Genomic DNA, 17,680 nt, shown 5'->3' with positions numbered 1-17,680 from the left:
CTCATGCTCGACCTTTCGGTCTTCTGTGTTCCGAGGCCATGTCTATGCACATGCTAGGCTCGTCAAGTCAACCTAAGTGTTTGCATGTGTTCCGAGGCCATGTCTGTACATGCTAGGCTCGTCAACACCCGTTGTATGTGAACGTTAGAATCTATCACACCCGATCATCACGTGGTGCTTCGAAACGACGAACTTTAGCAACGGTGCACAGTTAGGGGAGAACACTTCTTGAAATTTTAATGAGGGATCATCTTATTTACTACCGTCGTTCTAAGCAAATAAGATGTATAAACATGATAAACATCACATGCAATCAAATAGTGACATGATATGGCCATCATCACTTTGCTCCTTTTGATCTCCATCTTCGGGGCTCCATGATCATCATCGTCACCGGCATGACACCATGATCTCCATCATCGTGTCTTCTTGAAGTTGTCACGTCATCTATTACTTCTACTACTACAGCTAACGGTTAGCAATAAAGTAAAGTAATTACATGACGTTTATGTTGACACGCAGGTCATAAATAAATAAAGACAACTCCTATGGCTCCTGCCGGTTGTCATATTCATCGACATGCAAGTCGTGATTCCTATTACAAGAACATGATCAATCTCATACATCACATATATCATTCATCACATCCTTTGGCCATATCACATCACATGGCATACCCTGCAAAAACAAGTTAGACGTCCTCTAATTTTTGTTTGCATGTTTTACGTGGCTGCTATGGGTTTCTAGCAAGAACGTTTCTTACCTACGCAAAGACCACAACGTGATATGCCAATTGCTATTTACCCTTCATAAGGACCCTTTTCATCGAATCCGATCCGACTAAAGTGGGAGAGACAGACACCCGCTAGCCACCTTATGCAACTAGTGCATGTCAGTCGGTGGAACCAGTCTCACGTAAGAGTACGTGTAAGGTCGGTCCGGGCCGCTTCATCCCACGATGCCGCCGAATCAAGATAAGACTAGTAACGGCAAGCATATTGAACAAAATCAATGCCCACAACTACTTTGTGTTCTACTCGTGCATAGAATCTACGCAATAGACCTAGCTCATGATGCCACTGTTGGGGAACGTAGCAGAAATTCAAAATTTTCCTACGTATCACCAAGATCTATCTATGGAGAGACTAGCAACGAGTAGAAAGAGAGTGCATCTACATACCCTTGTAGATCGCTAAGCGGAAGCGTTCAAGTGAACGGGGTTGATGGAGTCGTACTCGTCGTGATTCAAATCACCGATGACCAAGTGCCGAACGCACGGCACCTCCGCGTTCAACACACGTACAGCCCGGTGACGTCTCCCATGCCTTGATCCAGCAAGGAGAGAGGGAGAGGTTGAGGAAGACTTCATCCAACAGCAGCACAACGGCGTGGTGATGATGGAGGAGCGTGGCTATCCTGCAGGGCTTCGCCAAGCACCACAGAAGAGGAGGAAGAAGAGACGCAGGGCTGCACCAACGAGATTGAATCGCGTGTGTTTTGGGGCAGCCCTAGGCCTCATATATATAGGGGAAGGGGAGGGCTGCGCCCCCTCTAGGGTTCCCACCCCTAGGGGGGGCGGCAGCCCTAGATGGGGCCAAGGGGTGGCGGCCAAGGGAGGGGAGAAGGGGGAGGCGCCCCTAGGGTGGGCCTTAAGGCCCATCTGGACCTAGGGTTTGCCTCCTCCCACTTCCCCTGCGCCTTGGGCCTTGGTGGGAGGCACATCAGCCCACTAAGGGGCTGGTCCCTCACCACTCTTGGCCCACGCAACCTTCTGGGTTTGGTGGCCCCACTTGGTGGATCCCTGGGACCCTCCCGGTGGTCCCGGTACGTTACCGATAAACCCCGAAACTCTTCCGGTGTCCAAAACAGGACTTCCCATATATAAATCTTTACCTCCAGACCATTCCGGAACTCCTCGTGACGTCCGGGATCTCATCCGGGACTCCGAACAACATTCGGTAACCACATACTAACTTCCTTTATAACCCTAGCGTCATCGAACCTTAAGTGTGTAGACCCTACGGGTTCGGGAGACATGCAGACATGACCGAGACGTTCTCTAGTCAATAACCAACAGCGGGATCTGGATACCCATGTTGGCTCACACATGTTCCACGATGATCTCATCGGATGAACCACGATGTCAAGGACTTAATCAATCCCGTATACAATTCCCTTTGTCTATCGGTACGATACTTGCCCGAGATTCGATCGTCGGTATCCCGATACCTTGTTCAATCTCGTTACCGGCAAGTCTCTTTACTCGTTCCGTAACACATCATCCCGTGATCAACTCCTTGATCACATTGTGCACATTATGATGATGTCCTACCGAGTGGGCCCAGAGATACCTCTCCGTTTACACGGAGTGACAAATCCCAGTCTCGATTCGTGCCAACCCAACAGACACTTTCAGAGATACCCGTAGTGAACCTTTATAGTCACCCAGTTACGTTGTGACGTTTGGCACACCCAAAGCACTCCTACGGTATCCGGGAGTTGCACAATCTCATGGTCTAAGGAAATGATACTTGACATTAGAAAAGCTTCAGCATACGAACTACACGATCTAGTGTTATGCTTAGGATTGGGTCTTGTCCATCACATCATTCTCCTAATGATGTGATCCCGTTATCAACGGCATCCAATGTCCATGGTCAGGAAACCGTAACCATCTATTGATCAACGAGCTAGTCAACTAGAGGCTTACTAGGGACATGGTGTTGTCTATGTATCCACACATGTATCTGACTTTCCTATCAATACAATTATAGCATGGATAATAAACGATTATCATGAACAAGGAAATATAATAATAATCAATTTATTATTGCCTCTAGGGCATATTTCCAACACAATCAGTGGGGGCTCCTAAGGTCGGGGAAGGCTCTGATTACCAACTTGGGCTGCAACACACACGAGGCCTTTTCGGTCCCTCGGTTAACCGTTGGAGCATCAAATGAAGTCCAAATGGTACGAAACTTGACAGGCGGTCTACCGGTAGTAAACCAAGGCCGCTTGGCAAGTCTCGGTCCAATCCGGAAATGTTTAATCCCCACACACGAGAAGAAGGTAGAAATGACCACCGGAGGAGAATGGAGCACCGGAATGCAAAACGGACAACGGGGAAAATGCTCGAATGCATGAGATGGACACGTATGCAAATGCAATGCACATGATGACATGATATGAGATGCATGACAACAACAACAACACACGGAGACAAAAACCCGAACCCGAGAAAATAAAATAACTTAACGCCGGAAACGGCAAGAGTTGGATTACATATTGGGTAAATCATATCCGGGGTGTTACAAGGTCCATGTCCCTACTCCCAAGCCTATACCTGACCATGACCCGGACTAGCTATCATTGGCATCGCTAATACAAAAAAGAATCGCATAGTATATAGTTGCTAGTTTGAAAGCCTTATGCCAAAAGATTACACTGTGTTGAGTTCGATTCGATAGGAACGGGATCTGAGTTGACTGGAGAAGTCATGATGGCTCTGAAAGCTGAGACTAGCCAGGGATAGGGGTGCGTGGAAGCTAGCTATCCAGGTGCCAGTACCACGAGTTGGTTGCGAGATCTTATGGGTCTAAGCTCTAGCCTACCCCAACTTGTTTGGGACTAAAGGCTTTGTTGTTGTTGTTGCTGCTGCTATGTAATTAACAAGGTTCACAACCAAATTGGTTAATATCGTAATCATACCGTGCCAAAAATACATTCCGCCGAAAAGGAAAAATCCTAAATAAATAAATTCCGCCGAAAAGGAAAAATCCTAAATAAATATAAATTTTTTCTAAAAATGCCAAAAACAATTTTCACCGTCTAAATAAAATATTTAGAACATAGTGAACATTTTCTTGGCCTAAAAATGCAATTTGTATAATAATGCATATTTTTCTAATTCGAATAAAATAGCAATAAAATCCAAATAAAAATTATTTATTTGATTTTAACATTTTTCCTCCAATATTTGTTTTATTTTGGAGAAGTCATTTTATCTCCTCTCATTTTTTTTAAATATTTTGGAGAGAAAAATAATTAAAACCAAAATGATCCTCTTTTCAATATTTGAGAAAATTCAAATATGAAAATAATAAAATCCCCAACTCTCTCCGTGGGTCCTTGAGTTGCTTAGGATTTCTAGGATCGCAAACGAAATGCAAATAAAATATGATATGCATATGATGACCTATGTATAACATTCCAAATTGAAAATTTGGGATGTTACAAAAGATGGTTAAGGTTTCTTAACCATAGACATGTGTTGTCATTTGATAATAGGATCACATCATTAGGAGAATGATGTGATGGACAATACCCATCCGTTAGTTTAGCATAATGATCGTTCAGTTTATTGCTATTGCTTTTTTCATGTCAAATACATATCCCTTCAACTATGAAATTATGCAACTCCCGGATACCGGAGGAATACCTTGTGTGCTATCAAATATCACAACGTAACTGAGTGATCATCAAGATGCTCTACAGGTATCTCCGAAGGTGTTTGTTGAGTTGGCATAGATTGCGATTAGGATTTATCACTCCGAGTATTGGAGAGGTATCTCTGGGCCCTCTCGACAATACACATCATAAGAAGCCTTGCAAGCAAATGACTAAGGAGTTAGTTACGAGATGATGTATTATGGAACGAGTAAAGAGACTTGTCGGTAACGAGATTGAACTAGGTATGAAGATACCCACGATCGAATCTCGGGCAAGTAACATACCGATGGACAAAGGGAATTACGTATGTTGTCATAAAGGTTCGACCGATAAACATCTTCGTAGAATATGTAGGAACCAATATGGGCATCCAGGTCCCGCTATTGGTTATTGATCGGAGAAGTGTCTTGGTCATGTCTACATAGTTCTCGAACCCGTAGGGTCCGCACGCTTAACGTTCATTGACGATATAGTATTATATGAGTTATGTATGTTGGTGACCGAATGTTGTTCAGAGTCCCGGATGAGATCACGGACATGATGAGGAGCTCCGGAATGGTCTGGAGGTAAAGATTGATATATAGGATGATATGGTTAGGCCAAGGGGTAAAGCCCACGGGGCTTTAGGTCGGTGCAAAAGGAGTTTTGCGGAGGCTAGGGGGCCAAACGCCGGAGACCTTGGCGTCTGGCCCTGGGCCAGATGCCGAGGCCCGTGGCATCTAGGCCAGATGCCAAGGACTATGGCCTCTGGTCCTGGAAGTCCGAGAAGGACTCTTCCTTGCGGGAAAAAACGACTTTGAGGAGGCTCTTTCTCCAAGTTACGACCCCAGGGCTCAACATATAAATAGAGGGGCAGGGTTAGCACCTGGAACACATCAAGATTCACCAAGCCGTGTGCCGGCAACCCTGACCCTCTAGTTTATCCTCTAGTGCTTGGCGAAGCCCAGCGGAGATTGTTGTTCACCACCACCGTCACCACGTCGTCATGCTGCCGGAACTCATCTACTACTTCGCCTCTCTTGCTGGATCGAGAAGGCGAGGACGTCATCGAGCTGAACATGTGCTGAATGCGGAGGTGACGCACGTTCGGTACTTGATCGGGATGGGCCGTGAAGGTGTACGACTACATCAACCGCGTTGATAAACGCTTCCGCTTAGGGATCTTCAAGGGTATGAAGATGATCTTCCCCTCTCATAGCTATGCATCTCCATGGATAGATCTTGCGTGTGCGTAATTTTTTTTATTTTCCATGCAATGTTTCCCAACAATTTGATCTGATTAGAGCACCTGGACAGAATCCGAATTAGGTCAACTGAGCAACCATTGCTCCCTTGTACTGCGGCAAAATGATTGATGAACTTCTCCTGAAATTATGCATTTATGAAATGGTGAAACCTCTTGCATTACCTGAATAGCTGATCACATCACTTCTAGCATGAGTACAACGGTCTCGTGGATGGCGTCACGGCATGGCTCGATGGCGGCGGCACGGTTTGCTTCGATGGCCGGCCGAGGTCGTTGGGAAAGGAGGCAGACACGGGGAAGGCGACATGCTCAGTGCTACTTGACCATGTCATCTCCGCCGATGCCGATGAGCTCAGCCTCGGTGGCAGCGGGCTCCTGGCCGTAGCCATCGACCACCTCGAGTCGGAGCCTGCCGCGGGGGCCGACCTGTAATGTATGTTGTTTGGTAATAGCTCTTCGTTCTCAACATCCGGTTGCGGCTGTTGCACACATTGTCTCCAAATACCGGTGTGAAAATGTTTTTTTAGATCTAATCATTATGGTTCTCCAAACACTGTTGGCCCAGTCCTGACGCCGAGTACTTCCGGCGACGACGATACGACCGACGACGAACAACGATGATGAATAGAGCTCGCTGACTATCTTGGTTTTAGCCCCAAGCCGGCCAGACCCAACGAGATACTTTACGTCGAGATGCACCGTATGAAGCAGATGCACCGCAGTGCAAAACTGGCCTGAGCTCACTGATCTCCAAGCCTAAACACGCACGTACACAACAGCCTTTGGGCTCGATACTCAAACGCACGCGTGAAAATGAACAAAACTGGCCCTTTTCTGAAAATTCAACACAAAATGGCCTTAATCTGGAAATATTTCACAAAATGGCCCTCTTTTGCATGACGCCCGGGGCTTGGACACCACTTTATGCTTTTCGTGATAGCCAGCTTACTATGCTTCCTCCAAGAAAATATGTCACGTCCGAGGTACTCTTGTAATATGCCCTAGAGGCAATAATAAATTAGTTATTATTATATTTCCTTGTTCATGACAATCGTTTATTATCCATGCTAGAATTGTATTGATAGGAAACTCAGATACATGTGTGGATACATAGACAACACCATGTCCCTAGTAAGCTTCTAGTTGACTAGCTCGTTGATCAATAGATGGTTACGGTTTCCTGACCATGGACATTGGATGTCGTTGATAACGGGATCACATCATTAGGAGAATGATGTGATGGACAAGACCCAATTCTAATTAAGCATAGCACAAGATCGTATAGTTCGTATGCTAAAGCCTTTTATAATGTCAAGTATCGTTTCCTTAGACCATGAGATTGTGCAACTCTCGGATACCGTAGGAATGCTTTGGGTGTGCCAAACGTCACAACGTAACTGCGTGGCTATAAAGCTACAATACAGGTATCTCCGAAAGTGTGTGTTGAGTTGGCACGAATCGAGACTGGGATTTGTCACTCCGTGTAAACGGAGAGGTATCTCTGGGCCCACTCGATAGGACATCATCATAATGTGCACAATGTGACCAAGGAGTTGATCACGGGATGATGTGTTACGGAACGAGTAAAGAGACTTGCCGGTAATGAGATTGAACAAGGTATGGGGATACCGACGATCGAATCTCGGGCAAGTATCGTACCGCTAGACAAATGGAATTGTATATGGGATTGATTGAATCCTTGACATCGTGGTTCATCCGATGAGATCATCGTGGAGCATGTGGGAGCCAACATGGGTATCCAGATCCCGCTGTTGGTTATTGACCGGAGAGTTGTCTTGGTCATGTCTGCATGGTTCCCGAACCCGTAGGGTCTACACACTTAAGGTTCGATGACGCTAGGGTTATAAAGGAAGTTGGTATGTGGTTACCTAATGTTGTTCGGAGTCCCGGATGAGATCCCGGACGTCACGAGGAGTTCTGGAATGGTCCGGAGGTAAAGATTTATATATGGGAAGTCCTGTTTTGGTCACCGGAAAAGTTTTGGGTTTTATCGGTAACGTACCGGGACCACCGGGAGGGTCCCAGGGGTCCACCAAGTGGGGCCACAAGCCCCGGAGGGCTGCATGGGCCAAGTGTGGGCTGGTGCGCCCCCCCACAAGGGCCCAAGGCGCCTAAGGGGAGGAAAGGGGGCAAACCCTAAGGGCAGATGGGCCTTAGGGCCCATGCCTGGTGCGCCTCCCTCTCCCCCTCCACTTGGCCGCCACCCTAGATGGGATTGGGGCTGGCCGCCGCCCCTAGGGTGGAACCCTAGGTGGGGCGCACCCCTCCCTCTCCCCTATATATACTTGAGGACTTGGGGCTGCCAATAGATGAGTTTTCTGACCTCTCCCTGGCGCAGCCCTACCTCTCTTTCTCCTCATATTTCGCGGTGCTTGGCGAAGCCCTGCTGGATCACCACGCTCCTCCACCACCACCACGCCGTTGTGTTGCTGCTGGATGGATTCTTCCTCAACCTCTCCCTCTCTCTCCTTGCTGGATCAAGGCATGGGAGACGTCACCGGGTTGTACGTGTGTTGAACGCGGAGGTGCCGTCCGTTCGGCACTAGGATCTCCGGTGATTTGGATCACGACGAGTACGACTCCTTCAACCCCGTTCTCTTGAACGCTTCCGCTTAGCAATCTACAAGGGTATGTAGATGCACTCTTCTTCCCCTCGTTGCTGGTTTCTCCATAGATAGATCTTGGTGACACATAGGAAAATTTTGAATTTTTGCTACGTTCCCCAACAACTCTTACGGTCATCAACAATCCTTTCCTTGTCACTAGCACTATAGCCGAGTAGTTTCACCATCTCCTTCTTGCTCATCTCAAGACGAGGTTCCATTGAAGCGACAATGTGATTGCAATCTTTCAAGCCATGGCTTTCAAGTACCTTCCTTGCATATGCCTCCTGGCATAGTGTGATCCCTTCCAACTTTTGATGTACCTCGATCCTGAGGTAGTAACTCAATAGCCCTAGATCATCCATCTTGAAAAGCTCCTTCATTTGTAGGTTGAACTTTGCAATCACCTCTTCATCTGCTCCAGTTAGCAACATGTCGTCGACGTAGATGCCAACTAGTAGACGATCCCTTCCTTCACCTCTCTTGTACATCACATGCTCTAGTGGGGCTTTCTCAAATCCAAGAGAAATCAATGTATGATCAAGTTTGATGCTCCATGCCCGAGAGCCTTGTCGTAGCCCGTACAAGACTTTGTGTAATTTTAGTACCTTGTGTTCTTCTCCCTCTTTGATGAATATCGGTGGTTGGTTCACATAGACGTCTCCTTGTAACTCTCCTTTCAAAAACACGGATTTTACATCCATTTGATGTATCTTCCATGATTTCTGAACCGCGAGAGCGATGAGTAATTCCACCGATTCCATCTTTGCAACGGGAACGAACGCTTCTTCGAAGTCCACACTTTCCTCTTGCACGTACTCTTTGGTCACTAGCCTTACTTTGTGCTTCACGGACCCTTCGACATGTTTCTTGATCACAAATTCTCACTTGAGATCCATGGCTTTTTCATTGTTGGGAAGATCCACAAGCTCCCATGCATTATTGTTGTGGATTGACCTCAACTCTTCTTCCATAGCCTGACGCCAACACTTTATCGTATTTGCGTCATTAAAATCTGCCGGTTCCTCGGCACTTAGACACCAGCATCCACTTCTTCTCATCTTTGCCGGGTCAATCGTTCGAAGAGCTTGCTTCGAATATTGTTGTAACACCGGTTGTGGATGTACGGACGTGGGTGGTTGTGTCCTTTCCTCCATTACTGTCGGAGACAACTTTGCTTGCGCGGCTCCTTGTACCTTCAGAAGCGATGCCTTGCTATTTTCTCTGCTCATAGCAATTGGCAAAGCTAGCATTTCACGTGAGCTAGCCAGCCCTCCTGTTTATAAGCTCTTGCTGCTGCACTTTTGAAGCCCGATGCTCAGACTATTGCTTCTAAGCCTCCACTCTGTGCTTCTTAATGAACCTCCAGCTGCTGTACTGTTTGCTGGTCTGGGTTGACGTGAGGCGCCCTTTTCATGGTCCACTAGTGGTGTCTCATCCACCTCTCTCGGGCTGCTTTCTGGCCAGCCTCCTGCCAAGTATGGAGCGTGCGTGCGTGCGCTACCAGACATAGCTCTCCTAGCATCGCTCGCTGGGAGACCGAGCACTCCTGTCTGCAGAACGCTTTGGCTACTTTCTGACGCGGATATGACAACGGCGACACCCTCGCCTTGCTATTGTTTGCACGCACATGCATCCAATCTAGCACCAGCATATTGTGCTTCGTGGACTTCAGGCGTCACGTACGCTGTTTTATCTTTGTCAGACAAAGTGATATATGTATCTGTAGCATCAACATAAGTTTCGGAATCACCTCCCGCATCTGTAACATCGACACGAGTTTCCGAACCATAATCTTGGGAGCGAACTTTTTCTTCACGGAGCTCGACAATTTCTTTAGCCGATACTTGAAGAACTGGATCCTCCTCGTCCATGAGTTCACACATCAACATCATGTCACTTTCATCATCTTCCTGGACCATGCACACCTTCTCCTTGGGGGAATTCTTGCACTCCGACTTGAAGTGTCCGAGCAGATTACAGTTGTGGCAGCGGATCTTCCTCTTGTCGAACTTTTTCTTCTTTGGCTTCTCCGACTATTCGTCGGTGTCCTTTGCGGGACGGTACTTTGCGCCACTACCAAACGCCTTCTTGAAATTGTTCTCCTTGAAAACCATCGCTTGCCATTGAGCACGTGTAAGCATCAGGTACTCATCCTGCTTTGCGTCACCGTAACTCAATTTCATCCGCTCATCATGCGCCTTGAAGCGACCAACCAGATCATTCAAAGTGAGAGTCTTGAGATCAACACATTGCTCGATCGCTGACACAATCGGCATGTAGCGCGGTGGAGCGGCACGTAGGAAATGCCTGACCACGGAGATGTCCTCCAATTTCTCGCCGAGACCGCGAATCCCGTTCACCATCGAGGCAACCCTCGCTGCGAAGGCGTCCACCGTCTCATCTTCTCCCATTCTCAGGTTCTCGTAACTTTTCAGCAAAGTTTGCAAGTTCGCCTCGCGCACACGCGAGTGCCCTAGATGCAACGTCTTGAGTGTGTCTCACGCCTCCTTCGCTGATGTCTTCGAGATTAGATGCTGCTGCACGTCCACCAGCGTCACCGAGCATATGGCCGTGATAGCCTGGCGATCTTTCCGATACAAGGCACCACCCTTCAGGTACTCGTTACCGCCGGGGTCGACGGCTTCCCAGAGCTCATTGGCCTCGAGCGCCCACTCCATCATGGTCGCCCACACCACGAAGTTCCCATGGTCAAATCGTGGCTACTCCGATCTGACAGGAGCAGCAATTACTTTAGCCACATCGGAATACTCCACCAGCTTTTTGGTCTTCTCGTCGTCCAACATGACCTCCCGTTACTACAAAATCAACCTTGCTCTAGATACCAATTGTTGACCCAGTCCCGACGCCGTCGTCACCGACAACGAACGACGATGATGAACAGAGCTCGCTGACTATCTTAGTTTCAGCCCCAAGCCGGCCAGACCCAACGAGATACTTTACGTCGAGACGCACCGTACGAAGCAGATGCACCGCATTGCAAAACTGGCCTCAGCTCACTGATCTCCAAGCCTAAACACGCACGTACACAACTCATCAAACGCACGCACGCACGCTGAGACTTCGGCTGATTGCCACACGTACGTATCATACGTGGTGATTTTACTTTATTGCTTCACCAACTCACGGTTGTACAAGGGGTAGGGGTACACGCATATAATATGCTTAAGATAGACTAGAAGCTAACCTACTCATCTCTACTTCTAATCCTACCTGGTGACTGCTTCTGGGTACGAACCGGACACAGTTCCACGCACGTCGTGGTTAATTCCAACAAACACAACCCATTGACTGATATTATAGTTTTTGTGGGCTGGTTCTTTATGAGAAAATTATTGTACACATAATACTGTAGTTAGAAGGAGGCCGCTCTTGTACGGCAGTTTTGGGTGTTGGGAATGCTTCGAATGCTAAAGGAGGATGGGCTTGATGGTGCTAGATCTGGCAAGAAAGAGATCATTGGGTAATCTCCAACAATGCAGAGTTCCTACTTTTGTGCTCTGCAGCGACACCAAGATCCTTTGATCAATTCGCCATTCTCCTGCAGAAGGCTTAGGTTTATCTACGTTAGCACATAAAATGCTCACCTCTGCATCTTGTATGTCATGTTGATGATTTAGTCCAGTGGTGCTAACTGGGTTATTAATATGGTTCTGACGTGATATGATGTGCTGGTGTTTGGTTTGTGATTAACATTTCATGTGAGTTAAATTGTGAAATAGTGAGACACTGAAATGGTTCTTATATGTGCCTAATGTTGAGTTGCTCTTACTGCTCTTGAAGGACTGGACAAGTGAGCATGAAAGTTTTGAAATATTTGGTTTTTTATGGCAACCATTTTGTATTGTTCTGACCATGAGTGTATTTAATCTTGTGGCCTAAGACTTTTAAGTTGATGTTACGCATTGACGGCATGCTGAGATCATTTGGGTATATCTGGATGACGCACATAGTTTATTCCTTCGCAGGTTCTTGAGGACTACCTGAAGAATTTTAGAGTCTTGGAGGGGAAGACGATGCCACCCATCATTGGTAATATCTGGATGACGCATTAAACAAAATCAGGTCCATTCTTTGATCTTCTCTAATGTTTTTCTTTGCTGCTTGAATAGATAGCTCTCTGTGGGTTGTAGGCTTGTAGCCTTGAAGTTCCGAATCCATAACCATTTCATATTTGGCTGTGAATAGTTACAACTGTTTGCGGACCATTACTCGGGCAAGGCCACCGCCTTCGCTCGCATCGTCACACCAACTACAAGCACGGGATATGGATATGTTGATAAGGTTGGCTTCATTGCACTTGTTGTTCATTAATTTACATACATATTAGAAAAAATTATCTCAAGGCCATATGTCACTCAGAGCTGCCTCTATTGAAATGGTGATTATACTGTAAATTCATCAAGATAGTTCATGTTTCTCAGCGTAGCTAAATTCAATCTTTCTTGACTTTGTGTTTCTGCTTTATGTCTAGATTTTCCTTTGTCTGCACCTTTTATTTTAGTAATAGTAATTTTTATAATTATACAACTGTTTCATTACATCAAAATTTATTGAAGCAATATACCCGTACAAAATTTCAAATACAAGTGAGTTTAATATGCTATACTATGCATAGGTTGCAGAACGCATGACTGTACAAGTAGGTGTCGTTAACTTTCTTTTGGAGACCCATGGAGGAAATGGCTTGCAAGGACATGCAACATGGTATGTTCTGATTACTTTTTGTGCATATTCCGTTCTTCCTTTTCTGATGAGAAATGGTGGTAAACCTTTTTATTTTGTCTTCAAACATGCCTACATAGTCTGATGTTAGTTATCCAAAAGGCTCCAAGTCAATTCACATTGTTCCAATGGACATCGTTGTAATATTGGTGATTAAGTTGTCATGCTACCTATTCAAATATTTTTGACATCTTTAGACTGTGAATACATTCAGTTATAATCATTTTTGTACTTTGCCAAATCAGGTAAACCACAATGGTGATATTAGCTCAAAATAATTCTGCTGTAGATCAAATGAATTTACAGTATGTTAAACCACAATTGTATAATCATTTTTTAAATACACATTGCAAAAAAAAAATTTGAATGCATGACGAACATTTTCAAATAACGTTAAAAAATTTAACACATGTGTAACATTTTCAAAAAAAAACACGTTGAACATTTTCCAAACGCACAAAACACTTTCTTTAAACTCATGGCAGTTGTAATTTTTTTCTTAACAGCCAAAGCGGATTTTTGAAGAGGTACATAACGGCCAAAGCGGGTTTTTGGAGCATGGTAGCCGCTGAGCATGTTTTTTGAAAGGTTAAAAACTGACACTTAAAAGATTTTATTATTTTGTCGCACAAAAACATATGCATGTGCTCTAAGTAACTGTCAAATTTCATTTGAAATTATGTTACATTATACCCTGCAATAAAGACAAAAAAAGGGGTGAAAAACAAGCTGATTTCTGCATGTGTTTTTAGTCTTTTAATCTATCACATGCAAACACAGGTTTTTGATGAAAATTCGCATGATATATTACGTGCAGAGGAAGAAGCAGAGATTGTTACCGACCCGGGCCCTGCACGGTTGCTCCGACCCATGACAATAAACAGACCTCGAAGACCCTGCGAACACGTTGAAAATGCGACTACCGCAGCCATGCCGCAAACAGGCCGCAGTTTTAAACAAAAAAAAACATAATTTATCCGAGGAACAATTTTTTAGCATCGTGTGTATATATATATATATATATATATATATATATATATGACACTTTCGCAAAAAAAATTATAGTTACACGGATCTTTTGGGAAATTAATTTTTTTGGAATAAATCTTTGTGGGAATTGGTTAATCACAAGATGGATTCACGTTGACATCGTCACCCGCCGGACGTTGTGGAAAGCTGGCCCGCCCCTTCCCCAAGGAAACGAGAAGAGACCGGATCTTTCTGGAATTTTATTTCATCCCATATATACCCGACCCTGGTCTCCTCTCTCGTCACAACCAAATTTCACCCGAGCGATTCGATCTGCATATCCCAACCTCGACAGAGCAATGGCACGCCGTGGTTTTTTTGGGTATGATCCCTACGACTGCTACTACCCTGCGTCGCCCTACGCCTACGATTACGATCCATACTACCACAGTCCCGCCGTCGACGCGTTCTTCGCCGAGCCGCTCGTGACGGCCCGCCGGAGGGCCCCGACGCAGCACGACGACGGCTTCTTCCCTGGATTCAGAGTCTCCGAGCCGGCGGCGCGGACCAGGGCGCGTCCCAGGCCCAGCAGCGGGTCCCCGAAGAGCTGCCCCGACTGCTACGAGGTGGAGGTCACAGGGCCCGAGCCTGACTCGCCGCCCGCGGTGCCGAGGAAGCCGGCGCCGTCAGCGGAGGAGGCCGCGGCGAGGGTGCAGGCGGCGGCGCGCGGGCTGCTCGCTCGTCGCATGGTGCGGGAGGTGCGTGCGGTGGAGCGCCAGGCCGAGGCCGTGGCCGCGAGGGTGGCGGCCGAGGCGGAGGCGCTCCGCGAGGACGCCCGTGCGCGGATCGGCCTCGGGGAGGAGCTCATGCGGCTGCTGCTCCGTCTCGACGGCGTGCGCGGTGCCCGGGAGTACCGCAGGAGGGTCACCAGGCGCGTGCTCACGCTCCAGGACGCAGTTGACGCTCTCGAGGCCGCGCCCGCGGTGGTGACCGCCGATGCGCCGGAAGTTCATAATGCAGAGGAAGAAGCGGAGGATGGGATGGAACCGGAGTTGGAGCTGCCGGTTGAGGACAACACTGCGGCTGATCCTCTGGTTGCCGAGACAACTGACACGGCGGCAATGGAGGTTGACGTGGCGAGCCCCGTCGTCCTCGTCGTCGACGAGGCCGAGATCGAACTGGTGGCGGAAGGGGAGAAGGCCTCGGAGGCGGAGGGGGAGTGGGAGATGGTGGCGACGGGAGACGGCGACGTCTCCACTGGCGAGAAGGAACCTACACCACCCAAAGCGCAGCAGCAGCAAGAACAGGCACAGGAGGAGAAGAAAACAGTGACCACCGACGGGCTGGATGCGAAGAAACTGATGGAGATGGTGGCGGCACTGTGCGAGCGGAGCGCGCAGCAGTGCACTCTGATCGGCTCCCTGGCGGAGCGGGTGGACATGCTGGAGCGCGCCGTCCGGCGGGTGGAAGAGGCCGACCGGCGCAGGCAGAGGAGCATGAAGACCAATAAGGACGGCAAGAAGAACACTAGCTTCTACAGCGACTAGATACAATAAATAGCTTCTGCTAGCATGAGGCTTCGATTGGATTATTTTTTTCATTAGCTTTTAGTAATCTTGCATTTGTTTCAATTCCGTTCATTGTGTGAACAAACTTAGATCATGTCGGCAAATTTCATTAATTTAATTGAGTTGTGATGCTTGAGCTTTTAAAATACACTGACAAATGCTTCGTTTTATGGGCAATCGAGCTTCCAGTTTATTATGCACATCTTCTGCACTCACGGCAAAGGAATATGTGCAAGCTACCAAAATTTACTTATCAAACAAATTACTGATCAAAAGTCATTGTCGCGGCCTACAAAATCAACCAAGAAAATCAAGAGGAGAATGTTTTTGCTTTGGTGGAACTAAAAGAGAAAATAGATGAAATTAACAAGCTTCCTTCATGAAGACATAGCTACAACATCAAGAGATCAACTGAAAATGGAATATATGTTCGCCCGGTGTCATTAACTTCAAGCAATCTTCATCCGCTTCACAGGAACAACCAAGAAAATCTGCATATCTTTTTACAGAAATATTTCCCAGGGTCACTCACTGGTTCTGAATGTTGTACTGGCCAGCTGCAAAATTCTGAATAATGATTATAGTCCAGGCAAAAGGACACAATTTGCCATTTAGGTTGAAGTTAGCTGACGCAGGATAAGAGAAAATTGTAGCCAACTCTAGCAGCCGGCGCATGTGCATAAATAAAGCAAGGAGCATCAATGCATCTTAACAAAGCAAAAAGGACAGGGCACATTTTGTTTATGTTGAAAAATACTCCAAGAACCTGGTGCTAGGTCATGCATTTAGATCCAGACCCCCCAAAAAAATCATGAACAACAAAGTAATGGGGAACATGAACCAAGCATCCTGATTAGACCAATAAATCCCAGTACCTCGTTGCATGCAGTATGACTAATTACTCCGTTCTATATTTTATCTCTGGATATCATTGGTGCTGTTCAAAGTGTATCACCTACTATCACCATCAGAAGAAAGATTGACAATGAGTCAGTCCCAAAGCGTGACATTGTTCTTGGCAGATGACTCGTAAGCAGCAACTTAACTTGTTGATGACTAAAAATATGATGTATACTGTATTGATAGCTTAAAGTGTGATACTTACAACTAATTTGACTGCACAAATAAGATTGTTACCATTTATCTTTGGAATGATCTTGCCACCACTTGTTGAAGAGCTCTTGGACCTTGTTGACGCTGCACCTATTATTGTAGTGAAGAGCTTGAAACTATCAGGTAGGCTCCAATCAACCTTTTTCTGCATTAAACCATGGGATCTTATTTGCTCTAATAGCTTGTTGCTAAATTTGTCTACCAGATGTGTTTATTTCTATAGTGGGCAAAGCACACTTGTGATTAAGCACAAGATGGAGGTTGGCCACAGAGCGACGGAGGCTGTGACAAACACCTACACCGGTTCCCTGGGGTGACGACAGCGTTGTAGGAGGCAGGCAAAGGGCGACAACGGAGGAGTAGCAGGCAAAGAAGCAATCGGCATGAATCCATGGCCGAGAAGCAATCAAGATGAGCACACAGTGTGCACGGGCACATGGAAGCATCCCTAAAACAGAGGATCCTACGTTCCCGCCACACCATATGGGAACAAATCGATAACATACGCCATAGAACAAGTTTTGATTCAATCGCCTCCGCTATTTGGGTTTCAGCCGAGACAACCCCCGCCACCCTCTCCCCCAACAAAAAATCAAAACCCCCTTCCATACCAACGAAATAATCAAGACATAAGGAAACCAACGAAATCGAATCCTCGGATGCAGCGCAGGAAGACGAATAGCATGACGACGAAGCCCCGCAACCCATCTGTCAGACCCTGTTCATGTATTCCCCTGTTCCAGCGTGCCAGAAGCTATAACAGCCGTGGATCCTCCATCATGTGGTCCTGGTTCAAAAATAACGGTTCATCGGCGGAGGGCATCTCTCCTCCATCGATCTGCCATCCTGCGGCTGCTGATGCAAATGAGTAGCTGTAGCTTACCCGGCATAGCCATGTGCTCTGTTTTGCTTTACTTCTACTTTTTACCAACTTGTAATGGCTATAAAGCCAGCCACAATCC

The 17,680-nt window shown here is 46.7% G+C and overlaps 2 protein-coding genes across 2 annotated transcripts in view; one reads left to right on the top strand and one right to left on the bottom strand.

Annotated features, from left to right (window-relative positions):
* Positions 1-10,244, bottom strand: part of LOC123129845 (splicing factor 3B subunit 2) — a 40,740-nt gene extending 30,496 nt beyond the window's left edge. Inside the window, exons 1-3 of the mRNA XM_044549838.1 lie at positions 9,953-10,244; positions 8,592-8,830; positions 6,018-6,124 (exon numbers count right to left, since the gene is read on the bottom strand). Coding sequence (XP_044405773.1) covers positions 6,018-6,124; positions 8,592-8,830; positions 9,953-10,244 — 638 coding nt within the window. The remainder of the gene's footprint in view (positions 1-6,017; positions 6,125-8,591; positions 8,831-9,952) is intronic.
* Positions 10,245-14,334: 4,090 nt separating this feature from the next.
* On the top strand, positions 14,335-15,753 carry LOC123131436 (uncharacterized). Its single transcript, XM_044551114.1, has one exon. The coding sequence runs from the start codon at positions 14,397-14,399 to the stop codon at positions 15,582-15,584; it is 1,188 nt and encodes a 395-aa protein (XP_044407049.1). The 5' UTR covers positions 14,335-14,396; the 3' UTR covers positions 15,585-15,753.
* The last annotated feature ends 1,927 nt before the right edge of the window (positions 15,754-17,680 follow it).

Source organism: Triticum aestivum, chromosome 6A, assembly GCF_018294505.1.
Source record: "Triticum aestivum cultivar Chinese Spring chromosome 6A, IWGSC CS RefSeq v2.1, whole genome shotgun sequence".
Taxonomy (NCBI): Eukaryota; Viridiplantae; Streptophyta; class Magnoliopsida; order Poales; family Poaceae; genus Triticum; species Triticum aestivum.
Note: the sequence above shows the minus strand (reverse complement) of the source record. Positions and strands in the feature narration are given on the sequence as shown.